The following is a 19,693-nucleotide window of genomic DNA, read 5'->3' as shown; positions in this document are numbered from 1 at the left end:
GAGGATCTCAGAGCAAAACCTCTGCTCCTGTGAAATAGAAAACCATATTGCCTCAAGATGTTCATCCTGGTCAACACAAAGCCCTTTGAGGACGTGAGAGAAGAATATCAATAGAGGTGCTTGTTGCCGCTTTCAGCCACAGATACGAGTAACTCAAAAAAGCTCAGTAGGAGCGGATAAACACAAAACATAAAACATGGAAACCCAATTCTAAGAGGCAAAATGGGTCGACATCGAAGATTTAGCCCACCAATTCAAAGCAATGAAGAATATCAGTTAGATCAATACCAACTTGTACTGCAAACTTGTATTACAAATAAAACAGAATCACAATAATGCATTTATGATAAATACAATATAAACAGACTAATGTTTATACTCTTCTCACATTATTTCAAATTTTTTGCAGTAAATTTCAAATCTAGAGAAATCCTTTATTTTATGACTGTAATACAAACATTACAGGGTCGCCTGTCAGTCGCCCACAAATTGTGTGTTAGCTCATAATGTTGCAGGTGGAAGGGACTTTTTTTTTTTGAAGTGAGACAATGACAATAAGTGCACAGTAACATTGAGGGCTCATTCCAGCTTTTTATGTCATGAATAATGATTTGATTTCACCGCTGGACCTGCCCTCCTCCCACACACCTACACTAAACTATACATGAGCGAAATCAAACGCCTGATGAAAGATCAGAGAGTCTACGTATGGTATGACACTGATTTGCTATGAAAACATTCCCTTTATGCGTGAAGGCCCTGTCCATCATCAGCGTAATCTTTTATTCATTGTTTTTTTTTTTTTTTTGCTTCTCACATGTCTAGGCTTTCTGAGGCTGTTTAATGAGAGGGATGCAGTGAGGCAGAGTTTGGCTTACCATGTGTGTACCGCATCATACTGTTAGTCAAGTCTAGTACTTATCGACTGGATAGTAAAATCTAAAACCCCATCTTTAAGAATATTGATAAAACCAAAGATGCTAATGGAGAAGAATACAAAACCCTTTTTGTTTTTCCGTTTTACTCCCTTGGTTCAAAATGAGCATCTTTCTTCAAAAAAAAAAAAAGTACTATTCAGGCGAAGCTTATTGGTTTCAGAGAAAGAAAACACAGGGAAAACAATTAACCACCCAGAGGCTCTTGAGGAGGAGGTGGAGGAGATGAAAATGTGCATCTGCATCTCAGATGCCGAGAGATGAAAATGATGGTGGGGAGAAATAAAAATACTGGATGTGGAGATGTGAGCTCAATGGGGAGAGGAAGGGGTTAACGGTCAATACATTGAGTCTGACTGGACCCTATGGACATCTGATGGTTGATATTAGCATCACAAGCTTGAAGTCATTACTCTGACCCAGTGTAACCCTAATGTAATGATTATTTTCATTAGCAATAATGTGCTTGTTAAATTTCTGATTAATCATGTCGTCTCTTGTTAATGCATTTTTTGATTAGTCTGATCAACAGACCACAACCCAACGTTTATATCATTATAAACAGTAAATCCTCACAATGGAGAAGATGCAGCAAGAAAATGACTAAAACATTAAATCGGAAAAACACCTTTATTGATTATTAGGCTAATTGTTACAGGTCTGAGTTTACAACACATGGCAATACACAACTACACGAATTAGCATAAATGTGGTTCATGTGGTGTCATTACAGATTGTGTGTCTGCAGTGGATCATCAGGTCCAGAGAGTTTTTTCTCATTACATTTTAAACTTGTAGCTAAAATGTTCTTGTTGTTGTTGTTCAACTAGTCAAGAAGAAAGAGACGGTGACTTGTGACTTCACGGCTCCTCTCACTTCTCCCATCTGCTCCTCCGCGGCTGCAGTCGGCTGGGCGGCCTCTGCCTGCGAGGTGAAGATGTTGTTGTATTAGGCAGATGGCGAATGAATTACTTCTCTCTCTTTTTTTTTTCCTATTACTTGCCAGTTTCAGCCGTGCGACTCCTCCCTGCTCTGTGACTTTACCTTCACAGGGAGCTTGTCTTTACCTTATGGAACATCTGATTCAGGCCAACAGGAATGCACACCTTGTTGTCAGCTCCAGCAAAATAAAATAAATAGATAATTCAGTCGTGTGTAAAGCAGTTAGGTTTAGATGCAAAACATCAAAACATTACATGCATTTAAGCTCCGGTAACAACTACAAAAACTTGACTTTTTAGAGCAGGTGCGCTCATTATTAGCGCGCGAGTCGTGTCGAGGTTTAATAGGAGGCTCTTTTTAGAAACGTTAATTCAACCTCCTTTCATGAGTCTGACACAGATCTGTTAGAAAAGGGGGAAAAAAAACACCCAAATTTGCCTGGATTTTTAAAACCTCGACTCACAAAAGAAAACCTCTTGTGTTAAGTGCTGCGGTGTAACTGATTTTGTGAGCCAATGCAAAGGCTGCCTAATGAGAGCTAATTACACCGCCATCCTAATAGATGTGTCAGTCAAGGCTTAGCATTAACACCGCAGACACTCCTCTGCTTTTGTCTCTCACACACACAAACATGCAGTGTGTATACTATAAATATATGACAACACTATAGAAAAAATGTTAAATCTATTCTGCACACAAGAAAGTCGACAACCAACCTGTCTTATTTAGTGATATCCAAACCTTTTTAAAAAATCTAAAACAGACAGCCTCACCCCTCCACAGATGCACACAGAAAGCAGTCGTCCCCAACAATGACACATTCACAAAGCAGAAAACCCAGTTTTCTTTGCTTGCATCCAGCTTAGCCGCTGTGCACAATGGGTCATTTCTGTTGTGTATTTATGCGTGTGGTTTTCTTTGTACTTGCATGTGGGCGCAAATGTGTCGTGTTGTTTGCGTTTGTGTCTGTCTGTGTGCGCGTGTGTGTGGGTTAAAGCTCCAGTGTCCATGTAATATGATTGCAGTGCAGCCTCCTGTGCCTCAGAGGTGCGTTGCATAGATATTGAGGCCAGAGAGAGGCCACTGGAGCTGCTGTCTAAACGCAGGTTTAACACCTGAATGCGACTGTGCAGATGTAGCTTTGATGGGAGACTCTGCATGACTTTGAGCACAGCGGGTCACCTCGGGTGTTTGTCAGGGTGTGCATGTGTGTGAGAGTGATTGGAAGGGGGCGAAAGTGAAGGAGCAGAAGAGTTTGGATAGTGAAAGTGAGAGCAATGTCTCTCACAACTTCAAAAGTACCCTATGTGTGTGTGTGTGTGTAGCCTACATATAAGACCCAACACCTGGCTGTGTGCATAGGCGTCGGCCCAACTAGGGCAATATGTGAGAACGACCTTTCTGCAGAGAACGGCACATAAAGGGCTGCAGGAAACAAAGTGACCACAGCAGATCAGAGAGGTTACCCTGCTCTCTACCAGGCCGAGCACACACATTCATCACCAGCCTTCCCACAGGGCTCTGCGTGCTTCACGGCAATCGCCAGGGTGCATTATGGGGGGATAGGATACCATGTGGTGCCTTTGCTACACAGGGCGGTCTTTGCACCTGTGCGTTTCTTAAGGTCCCCGAAGGGCTCTATACTGCACCAGTGGTAATATGGTGCATGTTGTAGCCCAGTTTAATTTAAGTATAATTTACATAAACTGTGTTAGGTTTGTATAGTATGAATAGCAAAACATATTACATAGAGTTCTATTGTACATTCACCATTATTATTATTATTTTTTCCAAAGTCAGAGTGTCACATGGTCATGCGGTTGGCACCACTTTGAAAACTGTCCTTCTGGTGTGTTCAAGGGCACTCTGACATCTGAGTTTGCTGCTGAAGAGCACTACATGTATATCCACATGTTTTAAAGCAGGCATCAAAATCCAGAGGAGAAATGTTGGTGTGGTGAAATAGATCAAGTGAATTTGGTCTTTTATCATTGTATTTTCAAACGTCTGATGGTGGAGCATCGCTTTCATGATCCCCCTGAGTCCCCTCTTGCTTTGCTGTGGGAAAAAAAATAAAAATGTTTTGGATTGCTGGTCTGAAAGTCATCGATCACTGTGGGGCAGAGGGAACGCACTTTGAGCAGCCGCTCAGTCAGAAACACAAAAGAAGGAGATGAGCTAGTTGTGTATTTCTTATTTCTCAAGTGGTTGAGCCATGATGAAAATTTGATGTCTTCTTAATGTCACTCCGGCTGCACTTGTACTCTCACAAATATGTTTCCTTTTCAAAATAGCTCGGACCGGCTGTTCTGCTCCTCAGAATTACAGAACTACTTGACAAATGTGTCTCCTTTGAATCACACACCATTTGAATTCAGCGCAGGCACAGACTCTTCCACTGACTATTTAATTTAATGGTCATAGCAGAAGAAACGCTAACCATTACATGTTTTAAAATCGACTTTGGTATGGTGAAAATTTTAAGAACTTTAAGAAATAATGACTTTAAAATGTCTGATTGGTCACTTTTATAAATGTAATGAAAGAAATGGAAAGCACTTTCTGACTGGAGCTTTTAAAAAAAACACTTTGAGGGATAATCAGACCAGACATGCTGTAATGGAAGTCACAGTTTTTATTTAATCAGGTAAAAGACAAACAAACAAACAGCGTGTAATTACACTGTTAATGGCTTTTAACCGTGGATGTGTTTTCTTGTGTCTTGCAGCTGCTGTCAGACAGCCAGATCAACATGGTGAAGGTAGTGAACTCAGTGAGCGATGCGCTTAATGCCATGCAGAAGGAGAACGTGGGCCTGAAGGCGCGTGTCAAGGCCGACTTGCAGAGGGCACCAGTCAGAGGAGCTCGACTCAAGGGCTGCTCCAATGGTAAGAGAAATGAGGCATATCCCCGGCTGCATGTCCCTGTCTGGGAGAGACTGGATTTTCTTTTCTTTTTTTTTTCTTTTTTTTTTGTGGTTTTGTCTGTCTGATATTCAATGTGTCCCTCTGTGTCTGTGTGGACAATAATTCATACATCAGTAGCTACCTATATGTTTGACCTTGTCTCCTGCTGTATTCTGCTCCATGTCACGATCCCCTCCATCTGTCTGCACCATGCCGCTGTAAAAAAAAAAAAAAATGTATACCGTATATTCCAGTGTGGTCTGTCTGTTCTCCATCTCACCACATATTCATCCAAAGCCCAGCCTCTCCTGCTGATATCAGTATGCCTCCCTGGGCTGCATCTCATCCACATTATCCCGTGGCCTTCGAAGGGGATGTGGATTTTTATTTTTTTTTTCTTACTGTACTGTACATGAGAAATGACTTGCATGTCCATTGCGCCGTGTTTCTGCGAAGCCGAGAAGAGGGCCTGAGGCATCATCCCATTGGAAGGCTTTTAACCAGGCACGGCATACCCAATGGCATTCCCCTGTTGGATTTGCCTTACATAGGTAACCAAGGAGCACAGAGTGGAAGCCATTCATGTATAGCTGCGTACAGTATGCATAATGGGGCGAGAGACATTCTGTTCACGTTATTCGCCGAGAAGCATGATGTGAGAGTACGCTAGATGTTTCATGCATTTGCAAAAAAACATTTGGGCCCAGGCATGTACTGGGAATGTTCAATAAGAGCTGAGGAATATTTCCAAGCTGTCAGACTCACTTTTCACTCGAAGGGGTAGCGGAGTTCGATACATGACGTACGCTGTTTTATTAATATCCCGCCTTACACACAGTTTGGGCCTGTGGCATCATCAGACTAATTGATGCAATTGAGTAATTAGCTGGCACACCTGCTACCTATCAGCTGCGGTTTGCTAAAAAAATGTCTAGCTGCTCCTGACAATGGTTTGAAAATAAAACTGAAAGCTGGAGCGTTGCGTCTGTGTGGGAACTCTCTGGAGGAGCTCTTCTCTTCTCTTCCTCTTGAAACATTCGCCGGTGTGCAGTTGCAACTGTAACAGTTAACATATTCACAGTCAATATACATACTGTATTGACATTGCGATGAAGGTGGAGTACACATCGGACACGTCTTCAGTCTTATCGATGCACGGAGGCAAAAAATAAATATGCATCTTTGAAATGGAAATTAGATCTTTATTCTGTATCTAATCAATATTACTGACATGTATAGAGGGCACATCAGTGATGCACAACTGCACCTAAAATCACATCTAAGACCTGCATGATAAGACCGACCAAGAATTTGTAAAAGTGAAATTTTTTCAGGTAAAATGTTTCCATAGGGGTGGATGAGCTAATAAATTATTTAAAAAACCCATTCAATCAGCTGTAAAGGCTGGAAACAGGGCTGTTATCTTAACCGTTTGAAAGGTGGACAACATGGTTTTCACAGGACAGTGGGACTAGACTGTTTGAGGCTCTGTCCGTGGTGCTGAAATAGTGGTAATGTCGTCTTTATGCCTCACACACATTGTACCTTCCAGAATTTTTTCCTCCCTGTTTTAACACATCTTCTTCAGACAAAGCGGAACTCTAGGCGGCAATAAATAATAAATCAATCAATAGAGAAATTACACTTTAGATCTTGGCAGAATTGTGATCTCGCAGCAGGTGTCATAGTCCAATTGTAGAATTATTTCTTGGAGCTTTGCTTTAATTTGCTATCTCCTGGCTATATAGTAATGATACAAGCGAAAGAGGCAGAAACTGTTTTTGTTCCCCCATTGTGAAGGAAATCATTAGTCAATTTATGAGCTGCATAGCTTTTCCTATCTCGCATGCACAGTCTATGGAGAAAGCACAATTACAGCAGCACCTCACAATATGATGCAATGAGATGTGAAGTAAAAAGCCTTTCTGAAAAGAGCCTTAACAGAGAATAAACATTATAAGTCTCGGAGCATAATATTTACTGCATGGCTAATGTCTGGCATTATAATAATGGAGGTACAGCAGGGAAAACACTGGGTGAAGTGTCCAGAATAAAGAATAATTATAATGCAAGCTCCATGTATTTTCAAACTATGGTTAAGTCAGTATGCATACAAGGTTGTAATGGTGACTGCGTCAGCTCTGTTGGGGCTGTTGGAGCGTTGCTCGTACGCTGCTCCTGTTCTCATTATTTCAGAGGGAACCTGGTGGAAACAGGTGTCCAGTTCAGTCAGCTCTCTGGAAGAGACTACAGCTCGTTATTAATATTTTTTCCTACACACACAGAACAGCCTCCGTTTGGAGGAGTTTTGTGTGGGAAAGAGGTCCCATGTGTTAGGAAGTTTTACTGTTCCAGTTTATATACGGTACTTGTGGGGATAAGGGGTTGTTATCGAAATGTGCAGAGCTTTTCATTAGCCGTAGTGCAAGAGATATTCATGGAAAGCACGGTGGACTTCATGCTGATGGCTTGAATTTACTATTCTTTGTGACATTAGATGTGAGAGAATAAATATTTCGTTGTTTACTTGACATATGTAGATGTGGGCCCCCTGGAGAGTTTCCTATACTCTATGCATTTCTGTGCATTGCCTGCAAGCGAAGATAAAGCATTTAGTTTGAAACCAGATTCAAATTCTCATTTGCTCCGACTGGTAATGTTTCTCACGGTGCTGAGTCTGTCAGGCATTCAGAGCCTTTCCCCTGGCTAATATTTTTGAATATTCTTAAAACGGCAGCAATTTTACCCTCTCCTGTTCTTACCACTGCAATATCGCACCTGACAGGTCATTATATGTCCCCGGGCTCTATACAGACAAAGGGAGGAGGCAATAACAGCCAAGTCTCATGCAATGACAGTCTCCCCCCTTTTTGCAGCTCAATTTGTAGCTTTTTACTTCTGTATAGAGCCAGGAGTCAGTTAATTAAAACAAATCTTTAAGAAATTAGTTCCCAATTAGGGTGTAATAACTACTTTGCCATAACAAAGGCGCTATCTTCAGGGTATATGTCGCTGTTATTTGATTTATAATTTATTATCCTTGTGTGCTTCATGTAAACATTCGCAGTATCCACAGAGTGCTTCGCATTGGCCCATTTAAAGCATAGATATCCCAAAGCTATGTTAATGTCAGGGGTAAAAGCTGGAGAACATTCAGACTAATTGAAAAATCGGCATCAAGGTTCAGCACCACGGACAGAGCTTCACATGTCCAAGGTTCTTCATGCTCATACTCCATGTACTATATAATATAATAATAATACCTGTGTAAAAGTCGAGTAAAACATAAAACATGCATAGGATTATCTAAATGTCATGTGTGCATGTGCGTGTATACACTCCACAGTTAAGTCCATCCATCAAATCCCTATTGAGAAGCAGCTCTGTGCAGGTTTCCACTCCTGTTTCTCCAACACAAACCATCCAATCAGTCTGCGTTTCTGTTGCCTTGACATCTTACCGAAGAGATCTACACTTAACGATAAAACCAACTATAAAAACATCAGCTCAAATTGCAAATGATAAACAGCGCGCACATCTTCTCTACATGCAATAAATTGTTTATTTATTATAGCACTCTTGTGTGGATTATCTCGCTTTTGCCTATTTGTGTGTTGTATCCTTTACGGAAATTCCTTATCTCATTATTATCAATTTGATGTATGCGCTACACCAGAATAATGTTTCATAATATATGCTGCTGTATCATTCTGACATACGGTCAGTCCGGCAGGAACTGTTTAATATATTAACTGTTCACAATGAGTTGCTGTAAGTGAATAAAAACTCTGCCGTTACAAACAGAACGGCACATTTTCAGTCTGCACAAGTGCGTTTTTTATGTATTTAATACACAACTATAAATATCTGTGACTGTGTGTCTGTCCCTCTGAAACCACCGCAGGAGTTCTACTTCTCATTCGGCTTTACAAGTTTAGAAGTTTATATCTTTTGTCAGTTGTAAACATGTACATTTGGCATTTACTAGATTTCTTTAGTATTGTTGTTGTTATTATCATTATTCCTGCCATATGAATTATTCTGTTTTCTGAGTAATGCACTATAAAAAGAGAGAGGCAGAGAAAAGCCAAAGCATGAATACATTTTAGATGCAGGACATTTTCACGGTTGGAGACCAACAGCGATGCTTTCCACTAAATGAGCAGTGTTAGCAGAGGATAGGAGGACAGGGTGCATTTAAATGAGTTCACGTCCTACTGTGCACTGTCTGCCGTGTCAGAGTGACTTACTTTGGGAGGGTTTATGTGACTGATGATTGTGTCTCTCCATACAGATGCAATACGGGACAACTAACATCTTCTGTCTATGTGTCCACACCCCTAACACACCTCACCTTCATGGAGCTGTCTCTCTCCATCTCTGTATTAAAAATACATCAATAAGCCACAGCATCACAATGGGTGTCATGCTCCTTTATAATCACTTGCTGTCCTTTTGAGTCGGTCCCACATCCTGCTGCTGCAAATCCTCGACAGAGCACCAAATCTGCAAGCTGAAAATATCCCCCCCTCCCCGACAAATGCACGTCTGTCGTCCATTTGGAGTCACATCTGCTGGAAACTACAGAGCCGACCTGTGTTAGGAGGAAACTCTGCCTTTTTATTAGAACATATGTCAGCAGGGACTCAAAAGTTCAGAGAGCAGCGGCAGACAAATCTGTTGAAAATGTGACGTGTGTTTAATTAAATTTTCTGGCTAAAGAAATACGGAATATCACCAGCTTTGTCCTTTAACATTATCAAAGAGCTCTAATCTTTAAAACTGGACACACACCCTGGAGAGAGAACTGCACTGTGTAGGAGAATGTAAAGGCTCAGAGGAGGCAGGTTCAGGTAAAAACAAAGTTAACTGTGTCAGTAATGCAGAGCAGGGTTTATCAGCAGGGGAGACACAAGTAAACAAAGCCAGAGGGGTGACGCCAGCAGGCAAAGACCTGCTGCAGACCTGGAATTAACTTTTAATCTGCTCAGCATCCTCCTTTTGACACACAGCGAGTTCAAAAACTGCATCTTTTTTTCCCTGCGAGCTTTAGCGAGTAAATGCAAATGCACATAATCCAGATAACATATCCAGATACGGATCAGGTGTTATCCAGCAGGTAGACCGAAATGGTAATGATGCAAAATGCAACAACAATCTGGCTGGCAACTTGACGGAAAGTTGCCTGTATAGTATATGAGAGCTAATTAGAGGCTGGGGAACTGGTGGGCAGGTGAGTGTGGGAATCAGGTGATGGCTGAAGGCGGGAAACACTGACAATTCTAGAGAGCTAACGCTTCCTGCAGGGCAGGAGGGAACAGGAGGCTCCGAGATGACAGGAGGAATTAGCGACGGGAAAACTGACAGCGCAGAGGCAGGCGGTGTGAAGAAGTGGTTGTAGCCCCGACTAGAAACTTCCTGTGACACGTTTGATGTCGAGGGTGCAGGTTTCGGCTCTGAAGAAGGGGGAGAACAGTGGAGAAATTACCAAACAACGGATGATCAAAAACTCTTAACCCGGTGGTGAGCGAGTAAAAGTTGTAGCGGCAAGCCGAGCTGAAGCCGGACCTGGAGAAAGAGTCGGGGTCAGAAGACTTCTCTCTCCTGCGAGGGATCCGATCATTAAGCTGAAACTCTTTGAAAGCCTTTGTTAGAGAGGGAGCAAATTCTTAAATAATGATGATATTGTCTTTTTTTTAACGTCCCATGAAACCCTAGACGGCTTCAGTTTCCTGTAATGAAAAGAAGAAGTGGGAAATGCTAAGTCGGAGCTTATTAGCCGAGGCTTACACAGAGAAACGGAAAAGCTTCGGGGAGACCAAACATTCTGCATCGTGTAGGGAGTATAAAAAAAATAAAAAAAAATCTTGTATGGCCTTTTCAAGAGCTCTCCAGGCTGTTTTAAATTCAGGAGTTTGACCTGGTGAAGGGCTGGCATGCATAATCTATGACATTGTCCTCATCACAGAGTTCCCCTCCCGCTTCCTGGGGAATAGATTTTGTGTCCCTAGCGTCGGATGGGTTTCTCAGTCACAGACAAGGGTGTTACTGTTCTGCTCTGCTGTAGCGTACAAGCCTCCTGTCTTCTGTGCACTAACTCTCCCCGAATTTCTCTTTCCGCCTGCCTGTTATATACCCTCTCTCCTCACTTTCTGTCTCTGTATCACTGGAAACGCACATATACCTCAGTCCTCGCCGAGCCGCGCTTCTGCGTCTCTCCCACTTTTCTTTCCTTGTTTATCGTCTCACCTGCTCCACCCTTTCGCCGTCCTCATATTGACCTTCCTGCTTTCTGTCTCTTTTTTTTTTCACGGTTTTATCTCCGGCACACTTAGACTCTGTCATCTATCACCCGCCCATCCGTCTCATCATCTATCGCTTCCTCCCTCCCTCAGACACTCTCTACCTCCTCATTGCTCTTCCCCATCCTCTTCAAGAGCCACCCTTTTGGAAAATAGTTCCGAAAAATAGAGTCAGCGAAACACTTTGATGATTTCATTTTTGACAGGACGACTTCATAAACTACAACCACCTTCGTGTTTGCTTCGTGTCTTTATGTGCATCTCTAGCTAGGGGCTGCAGGCAGAACAGAACGTGACAAAAGTTATCTCATGTTTCCCCTCATCTGCCCTTTATTACCTGATCTTTTTTCTTCTTTGCTGCTCCGAGCACTCTTAGCCTCTTAGCCTCTTAGCGAGCCGGACCGGACCTCATTTATTTCACGTCTCCTTTACTCTCACCTCTCCCCAGGCTCGCGTCCCCGTGACTGCGGTGATCTGTACGCCAGTGGTCAGAGAGAGGACGGCATCTACTCCGTGTTTCCCGTGCACCACCCTGCAGGCTTCCAGGTCTACTGTGACATGACCACAGATGGAGGAGGCTGGACAGTGAGTCAGAGGAAAAAACACACACACACAAACACAAACACACACACACTTAAGCTGTGCAATGCATATCACTAAAATAGAAACATCCACTCAGTCGCTACATTTTCTGCAGGGTTTGTAATGAAGATGAAATGAAAACAGGGAAATGGAATGGCTTTTTTTTCCTTTTTTTCACCGTGCCTGCTTTTACCAGCCCGCTCTTATTTACCAAATACACCGCAAATAAGAATGATTCACTCGGCACAAACATTTCTAACTGCACCATCGTCTCCGTCATCCAGCAAATGAGCTTTTATACTATGTGTGTGTTTCTTGTTTTCTTCCACCATCAGTGATTATACTTGTGTTGCTCTAAGAAGTTTCAAGAGGACCTGTTTGAAAACAGTCCATTATTTCTTATGCTTTGTTTTTCATTTAGAAAGCAGAATACTAATTAGTCATACTTGAAGTGGGGATGTCAACAGGTAGAGCGCTGAGAGGGGAAAATGAATAATGCAGGCGAGCGAGACAAAGGAAAGCCAATAAAAACGGAGCACCGAGACACAACAAAAACTGAAATCTATCCGATGAATCACAGTGACACTTTTTTTTGTTTTGCAGGCTGAGTAAATGGAGCTGTAATAGCAGGGGTAGAGATGCAACGCTAGGGTAAGCTGTTACGGTGACAACTGATGGCACAACGTAGCTAAATTATGTAAATCTAATAGACGTGCTGATGCTGAGATGTCTCACCTCGTACAAAGATGGGACATGAAGATGCAGTATAGAAACACACAGCCGACTTTTCTTTTCTTTTGACAGTTTGTCATGAAGACTGTTTCTATTACAATTGACAGGTATCCGACCTTTCTGGTGCTATAAATCTTGCATTTGTATAATAATCTGCTTTGGATGGAAACAGATAGATGGAACATGGGAAAAGATATTTAAAGTATCTTAAAGCGGGTGTTTTTTGTTGTGTTTTTCCTTGATCAAACATCTGTCAGTTGTCTGGCCTTGCTAAAGTAAACATGGTTGTTTAAGTGAGGCTGCATACTGGAATCGCTGCGTCTTTTGGGAATGAGAGACAGCGAGGTGAACAAACATTGACACCGAGCTGTTTGAAGTTATATTTGGAAGTGTGGTTTAGATCTATTTTACTGTGCTCACGCTCACACACACACACACACATACACACACACATGCACACACCATCTGACTGGTTAAAGCCATTTATTTCTCTTTGTTCTGAAGTGTACTGTGGCAGTCCTCAGGGAAGACACAGCACTTCTTAATGGAGAACTGAGGCCTTGTAACACTTAAAGAGTTTGAAATTCCAGCTCCACAAATCTGTCACATCATTTTATTTTATTTTTTATTTTTTAAGGTGGTGGCACATTTAAGTGAAGCGTCCGTTGGCTGATTTCAGAACCTGCCCAAAACTTATTCAAGGATTGATTTGCTAAAGTTGAATAATTAAGTGTTATGGATACGATTAATCTTTCTTTCATTATCATGCAAAGTGGTTCAGGCTGCATTAAAATGTTCCACAAGCAAATAAATCTGCTGCGTTGAGCCTGCTGTCCTCCCTCAGTTTGCAGGTGTGACGCCGTGTTGTTGATGTGATTTTGATGGATATTTAAAAACCTCTTCAGATGCACATTATAAAAAAACCTCCTCCTCCTTTAAATGTGTTAAAATGCTACAGAGGTGTGAAATTCTCAATAAGGAGGATTTCTCTCAAACCTGTAAACAGATTTTCTAGGAATCTTTGGCTGGTGTTCACATCCTTTCTTTCTTTGTTTTGTTTTTTAACTGTATTAAACACTAGTGCTGTTGTTGACACCTCCACAATAATTACCTCTTTTGTCAATAAAAATATTAAAGGGATACTTCACCCAAAATCGATAATTCACCAATTATCTACTCACAGTCTTGAAGGGTTTGGAGAACCTTCGGAGTCATCAAAACGCTTTTCGAGTTCCAGGGGGGGTCCGGCTGGCAACGAATTTTCATATAATGGCGGTGGATAGAGTTCACTTTTGAGTCATCGAAAACACACACTATGAAACATCCAGATACCTCTATACTGCTCGTCCGTACTGACCCAAGTGTCCTGAAGCCGCCACATGAAAAAGTTGTTAAGAAAAATATTTATTTGATCTCTGTTTTTAGCCTTGTTGTAGTGGTAGCTCCCAGTGGCTGCGTGAGATTTGCTGCGAGATGTTCTTCCGTGTTTACATCATACATCCAATGGTTTACAATGACCAACAGACATCTCGCAGCAAATCTCGCTCATACGACAAACATCAACAGAGCCACTGGGAGCTACTGCTACAACAAGGCTAAAAACAGAGATCACATTATTTTTTTCCAAACAACTTTTTCATGTGGCGGCTTCAGGACACTTGGGTCAGTACAGACGAGCAGTATGGAGGCATTTGGATGTTTCATAGTGTGTGTGTTGGACGAATCAAAAGTGAACTCTATCCGCCGCCATTATATGAAAATCCGTTTCCAGCCGGACCCCCCCTGGAACTCCAAAAGCGTTTTGATGACTCAGAAAGTTCTCCGAACCCTTCCTTGGCATGACGGTGAGTAGATGATTTGGATGAAGTATCCCTTTAACAAGAAGGCAAATAAGTAGTTGACAATAGAGTGGTGTCCAATCCAGATTTTGTTTTGCACTTCCGCCACACACACACACACACACACACACACACTACAGTACATGTCAAACTTCAGCCCAAGTCACTGTTACATTGGCACGGCACTCAATTGTGTTTACGTGTGTGTATGTGTGTGTGTGTGTGTGCTTGTAAATCGGTGACTAACTGTGTGAGATACGTAGGCAAGGTCGTACCCTCCTATCATCAAATAAAGCGAGACTGTCAGAGTGACAGAGTGCTTACCGCAGCATGATGGAATAGAGCTACATACCAGGCTGTCAGTGCTGGGCAAAAATGCATGTGTGTGTGTGTGTAAATGTGTGTGCACAGACCTATGCATGAATAAATGTTTATGTGTGCACCTAACCACAGAAATAGCTTTTGAGTTTTGAGTCTTCCATGCACCCTCTTTTTTTTTTTTTTCCCGGTACAGTGCAATCGTGTTAAGTAAGCAGTGCTCTTTGCATTTTGCCTTATAAAAGGATTTACACCGCAGCTCAGATTGAAGTGATAATGTAGCAGTTACTGATCCTGCCAGGTGTGTAGAGCTGATTGTGATAACGCTTGAGCCTCATTAAGAGATCAGCGTGCTGTGATCCAACAGGGGCAGGTATAGGGAGACGGGATGCTCGGGCGAGTCGAGTGGCTTACTGTCTGTCTGACGACGGCTGAGCTTAAATAAGGAATGAGCCATATGCTACCACCTCATTAGCATACTTTGTGGTTGCCGTGACTGCCGCCGCAGACAGACAGACTGAGAGATGAGCAGGTTACTTGGAAGAGGGAGGGAACAGAGGAGAGAGCAGGACTCAGAAGAGTAGGAGGGGGAAAAAAAGAGAGCATCTGATGTGGAGAGAGACGGGGAGAAAGTGAGACACGCAGATAAAAGAAACACAATAGGAGCGGCATTTTTTTTTTTTTTTCCCCATACGCTGCAGTGCCTTAATTCAGATGCAGTCTCTCTTTGTTCCACTGTATGTACAGTAGACAGGCTCCGTGGACGCCTGAGGGATTATGCAGATGTGTTAAGTAATGGTGACAGGCAGAGATGTCGATCAGCAGTCCGTGGTGACCTTTAGGAGGTTGTTTGCCCACATGTCTCTTTATACCAAGGATTTGTTTTGCATGATAATGTCTGGGTAAACACGCAGGGGTCGGGGGTCACGGTCCTCACGCCCACGAGGACTGCAAATGTTCAAAAGAGGGGAAAAAGACACACAAAAAAAGCCATCAGAGAGCATTTGATAATTGTAAAAGGATGATCAAAGAAGCCATTTTCAGTAACGCTCTGCATGAAGCACCATCAATCACAACCAGACACAAAGCAGCTTCTAAGTTAGCAGCCCAGCATCAAAAAAAGAAGAAGAAGCTTCTCACCTCATCATTCATAGTAGAAATCGCTCCACGCCGCCACATTTCAGGAATTAAAACGCTGCCTTATTAATATGTAGTTCTCTAGCTGAATGCTTTAAGGAGTTAAGGTAGATCTGCTTACCTTCCCTCATAGTTGTAGGGGAGGAAAAAGAGAGATGATGTGAGCCGCACCTGTCAGGTTCTTTCAGAGAGCGAGGCAGAAAATATATAGTTGATGTGTCTTTGAGGTGTAGTAGAGAGGAGGATAAATCTACATTAATGTGCATAGCCAGTGGTACTAGCGGTGGTAACGCAGAATATGAAGTGTTTGCTCTGAGTGCTGCTGACATCACTGAAATCACACTAACATAGGCAAGAACATCCTCTAGGGCATAATGACTCATAGATCATATATAAATGTATGCCTATTTTTTCCCTTCTTCATGAGAAGAGAGAAGAGACAAAAGGAGGTTTCTAGCAAACTCTGCGTGGTTACCTTTTTTTTTTTTTATCTCTCGTTGGGCTGCTCGGCGTTTATTATCCACTGCATTCAGAAAGTATTCAGGCTCGCTTGCTTCATGTGTTGTTTTGTTGCAGCGAGCTCGTGCCAAAATCATTTAGATTCATTTTCTTCTCATCAATCTTCACTCAATATCCACCGTCTGAACTAAACTATCAGTCTGACATTGGTATTCGGAGCTTTTGCTCAGTGCTTATAGCTGAAGCACCTTTTTGGCAGCGATTACAGCCTCCAGTCTCCTTGGGTGTGATGCAACCGGCTTTCCACACCTGGATTTTGGGGGATTTTCTGACATTCTTCTCTGCAGAGCCTGTCAAGCTCTGTTAGGTTGGATGGGGGACCGTACTGTAGGTGGGCAGACATTTTCAGGTCTCTCCAGAGAGTTCTGGCTCAAGGACATTCACAGAGTTGCCGCTACGCCAATTCTGCGTTGTGTTTGGCTGTGTGCTTAAGGTTGAAAGAAAAGAACCCATTGGTTCAGCCGGAGGTCATGAGGTTTCATTAAGGATTTCTCACACACAGCAGGATGCCGCCGCCGCCGCCGCCACCACTGGGAGGGGGGTTGGACAGGTGTCAGGTAATGCCTGGTTACCTCCAGACATGACGCTTGGAGCTGAGGAAACAATTCAATCTTAGTTTCATCAGACCAGAGAATCTTCCTTCTCACAGACTGAGAGTCCTTCAGGTGCTTTATTGCAAACTCCGAGCAGCTTTCATGTCCCTTTCTTTCACTGAGGAGAGAGAGAGAGGGAGAGGCCTCCGTCTGGCCACTCTGTCATAAAGCCCAGATTGATGGAGAGCTGCAGTGATGGATGTCCTTCTGGAAGTTTTTTCCCATCTCTACACAGTATACTGTATGTGGAGCTTAGCCAGAGCGATCATTGGGTTCCTGGTCACCAACACGGCCCTTCTCCTCCTGACCAGGCGGCCAGCTCCAGGAAGAGACCTGGTTGGTCCAACTTCTTCCATCAGGTCCACATCCTCAGATTTGTACAGGCTGTTAATTCATTACTCCTCATGGCGGTTGTTTGATATATTGATATCATCATTCAGCTGAGAGAGAGACCTATTATAGACAGGTGGAGAAAGAGCTCGAAGATGATCAAGTGAAATGAGCTATTTGACCTTTGATTTCAAATATATATATATTAAAAACAAAGACAATAAGACAAAACATTTAACATGAGATATAGAAATCCATATTCGAAAAGGAGTGAGAAGAAGTTAAACTTATAGACTCCCACCCCCTCTAAAAATAATGGATACTACCTAAGCCTATCTAATGTTACAAAAGATGATATAAGTTACATATACACCTAACACAGAATTTAAACATACATACATGTACCTACACAACACATATCCATACACACATAAATACCCACATACACATGCGTACTGTACACATGCACATTCTTTCATACATGTCCACATAAACAACCACATGTACACACATCTCCATGCATACAAACACATACATGATATACCCATAAAATTGGTCGGCTATAAGGAGTATATTATTTTAAACACGTTGGTTCATTCAGGGGGGAAGGGTATTGTTTTAATGTGCCATATTCATGGACTATCTATTTATTACTACTTTTTCTCTGATTTTATCATGTTGGGTGTATGTTGTGTTTTTATGTCAGTGTGTGAAGCCCACTGAAACAAATTCCAATCAACAATGTTGTTGACATGGCAAGAAAGTATTGAAACTTGAAACTTGAAACTATATTTTGATCTGGATATTTTCTAAATTGAATGAAACTCCATGTTGTGTGCCAGATCTCCCATTGTGCCAGAGACTAAGTGTTTGCTGAACATGATATGAGCACAGGGAAAATAAACACCGAAGCATGTTTGTGGTTGTTTGGTTTTAAGCTCACCACAGTCCATTTTGTTAGACGTTGGAGCATAGAAATCCTGAGTAGAGCTGAAGTGGGTGGAGTTGGAGCAGTAATCATTACCAAACCATCCTGTTTATCAGTGCAACCACACTTTAAAATAAGACCAGCTAATCCAAACCAGGACAATCTCCCTCTGGCAGATGACACGTTGAATTCACAATCAATAAAACATCATATCTCCCCCAATACGCTGAGCTGTTTTCCCACTACACGTGAACTGGTAGGACATGGTGTTTTAGACTATGTTGGCAAACTTAAGGTTGATGTGTGACTGACATTTAAAGAGTACATTTTCTGACTTTATGACATTTTAGAGTGGCACAGCTGCTGTCTTTTAAAGAAAGTGATTTCAGAAGATCTTTGAACAGTAAAAGTTCCCCCATGGAGTTTTTGACCTCTATAAAGCTTTGTTCAACACAATATATTCCTGTGAGTGGTCTCAAATTAAACCTCTTTTCTGTAAAATGGCAGTAATGTGCCAAGAAAGGCAGCAATGGTTCACAAAAGAAAAAGAAATGCTATCAACACATTTATTAGAGCTCATGGTAATGCACAATTAATTTGGCAACTAGGCTAACAATTAATATAAACATAACCTCTGTTTGTTTACAGGAGCACTCCCACAGGGTATATTCAATATGCTACACTTGTGTAATTACTATTTTTGGCAACAATGGCCGCCGTTCAATAAAAGCAGGGTAGTCCTGCTTTTAAATCTTCAATCTGGAACAATAACAAATCACCAAGACTCAATGGGAAACAGTGACTCAATCTCTAGAGAGTTGAACTGTTTATAGACAAAAACAACAATATAATGGCTCAGATCAGTTGAAGGGAAAGGGAAGGGAAGGAGGGAGGAGAAGAGAAGAGAAGAGACATTAGTACAGGTTGATGTGGGTGGTTGTCAGAGGAAATTGGTCTGTATTTCTCCACTGACATAACTCACGCCCTGGAGAGTGTCTGACCACACAGGAAGGAGGGATGATGGCAGATAGGACATAAAAGAAAAGAGCTGTCATCACTAGGCCCTAAGACCTCCCTATCACACACACACACATACATTTACAACACGTACACCACACACTCTGCCCACCTCTCCAGAATGAGTGGGATGGGATAAAATGACCTTTTACGCGTAGTCAAAGAAGCACAGAGTACATCTACATTCACTAAATGTGTGTTCATATGTGCTTAGAGACCCACACAGTCACACACAAACATACTAAAATATACATACACGCGCCAGCCCCCCACTCAGATGAAGTAATCCTCTGGGCCTGCGGTTCTACCTGTTTCGGCGAAGGGAGATTTCAAATGCCATTTAAATACAGCCTCACGGCTTAGGTTAATGTCTTCTATTATTACTATTTTATTTGTTAAAAGGAAGGGACTAAAAATGACCACGGCATAAATAATGAATGAGAGTACATATATCAGAGTGCAGTGTGGAGCTGCATTATCAAATGGTGCTTTTATCAGAAGTACTGCAATCACTCTCAAATATTCAATTCAGCTAAGAACTGAAATGTAAAAGTTTGAGATTGAATGTACGATTGTGTGCATGTTGTATCACTCCTTTAGAGGCTTGGAGTGCC

General features: G+C 42.1%; 1 protein-coding gene across 2 annotated transcripts in view; it reads left to right on the top strand.

Moving 5' to 3' along the window:
* The window catches only part of fibcd1b (fibrinogen C domain containing 1b), a 102,806-nt gene that overhangs the window by 36,377 nt on the left and 46,736 nt on the right, over positions 1-19,693 (top strand). For both annotated transcript variants that reach the window (XM_083982977.1, XM_083982976.1), the window contains exons 4-5: positions 4,606-4,765; positions 11,534-11,670. In XM_083982977.1, the coding sequence (XP_083839103.1) occupies positions 4,606-4,765; positions 11,534-11,670 (297 nt within the window). The remainder of the gene's footprint in view (positions 1-4,605; positions 4,766-11,533; positions 11,671-19,693) is intronic.

This window comes from Trachurus trachurus, assembly GCF_905171665.1.
Source record: "Trachurus trachurus genome assembly, chromosome: 12".
Lineage (NCBI taxonomy): Eukaryota > Metazoa > Chordata > Actinopteri > Carangiformes > Carangidae > Trachurus > Trachurus trachurus.
This window is presented reverse-complemented; position numbering and strand designations above follow the sequence as displayed.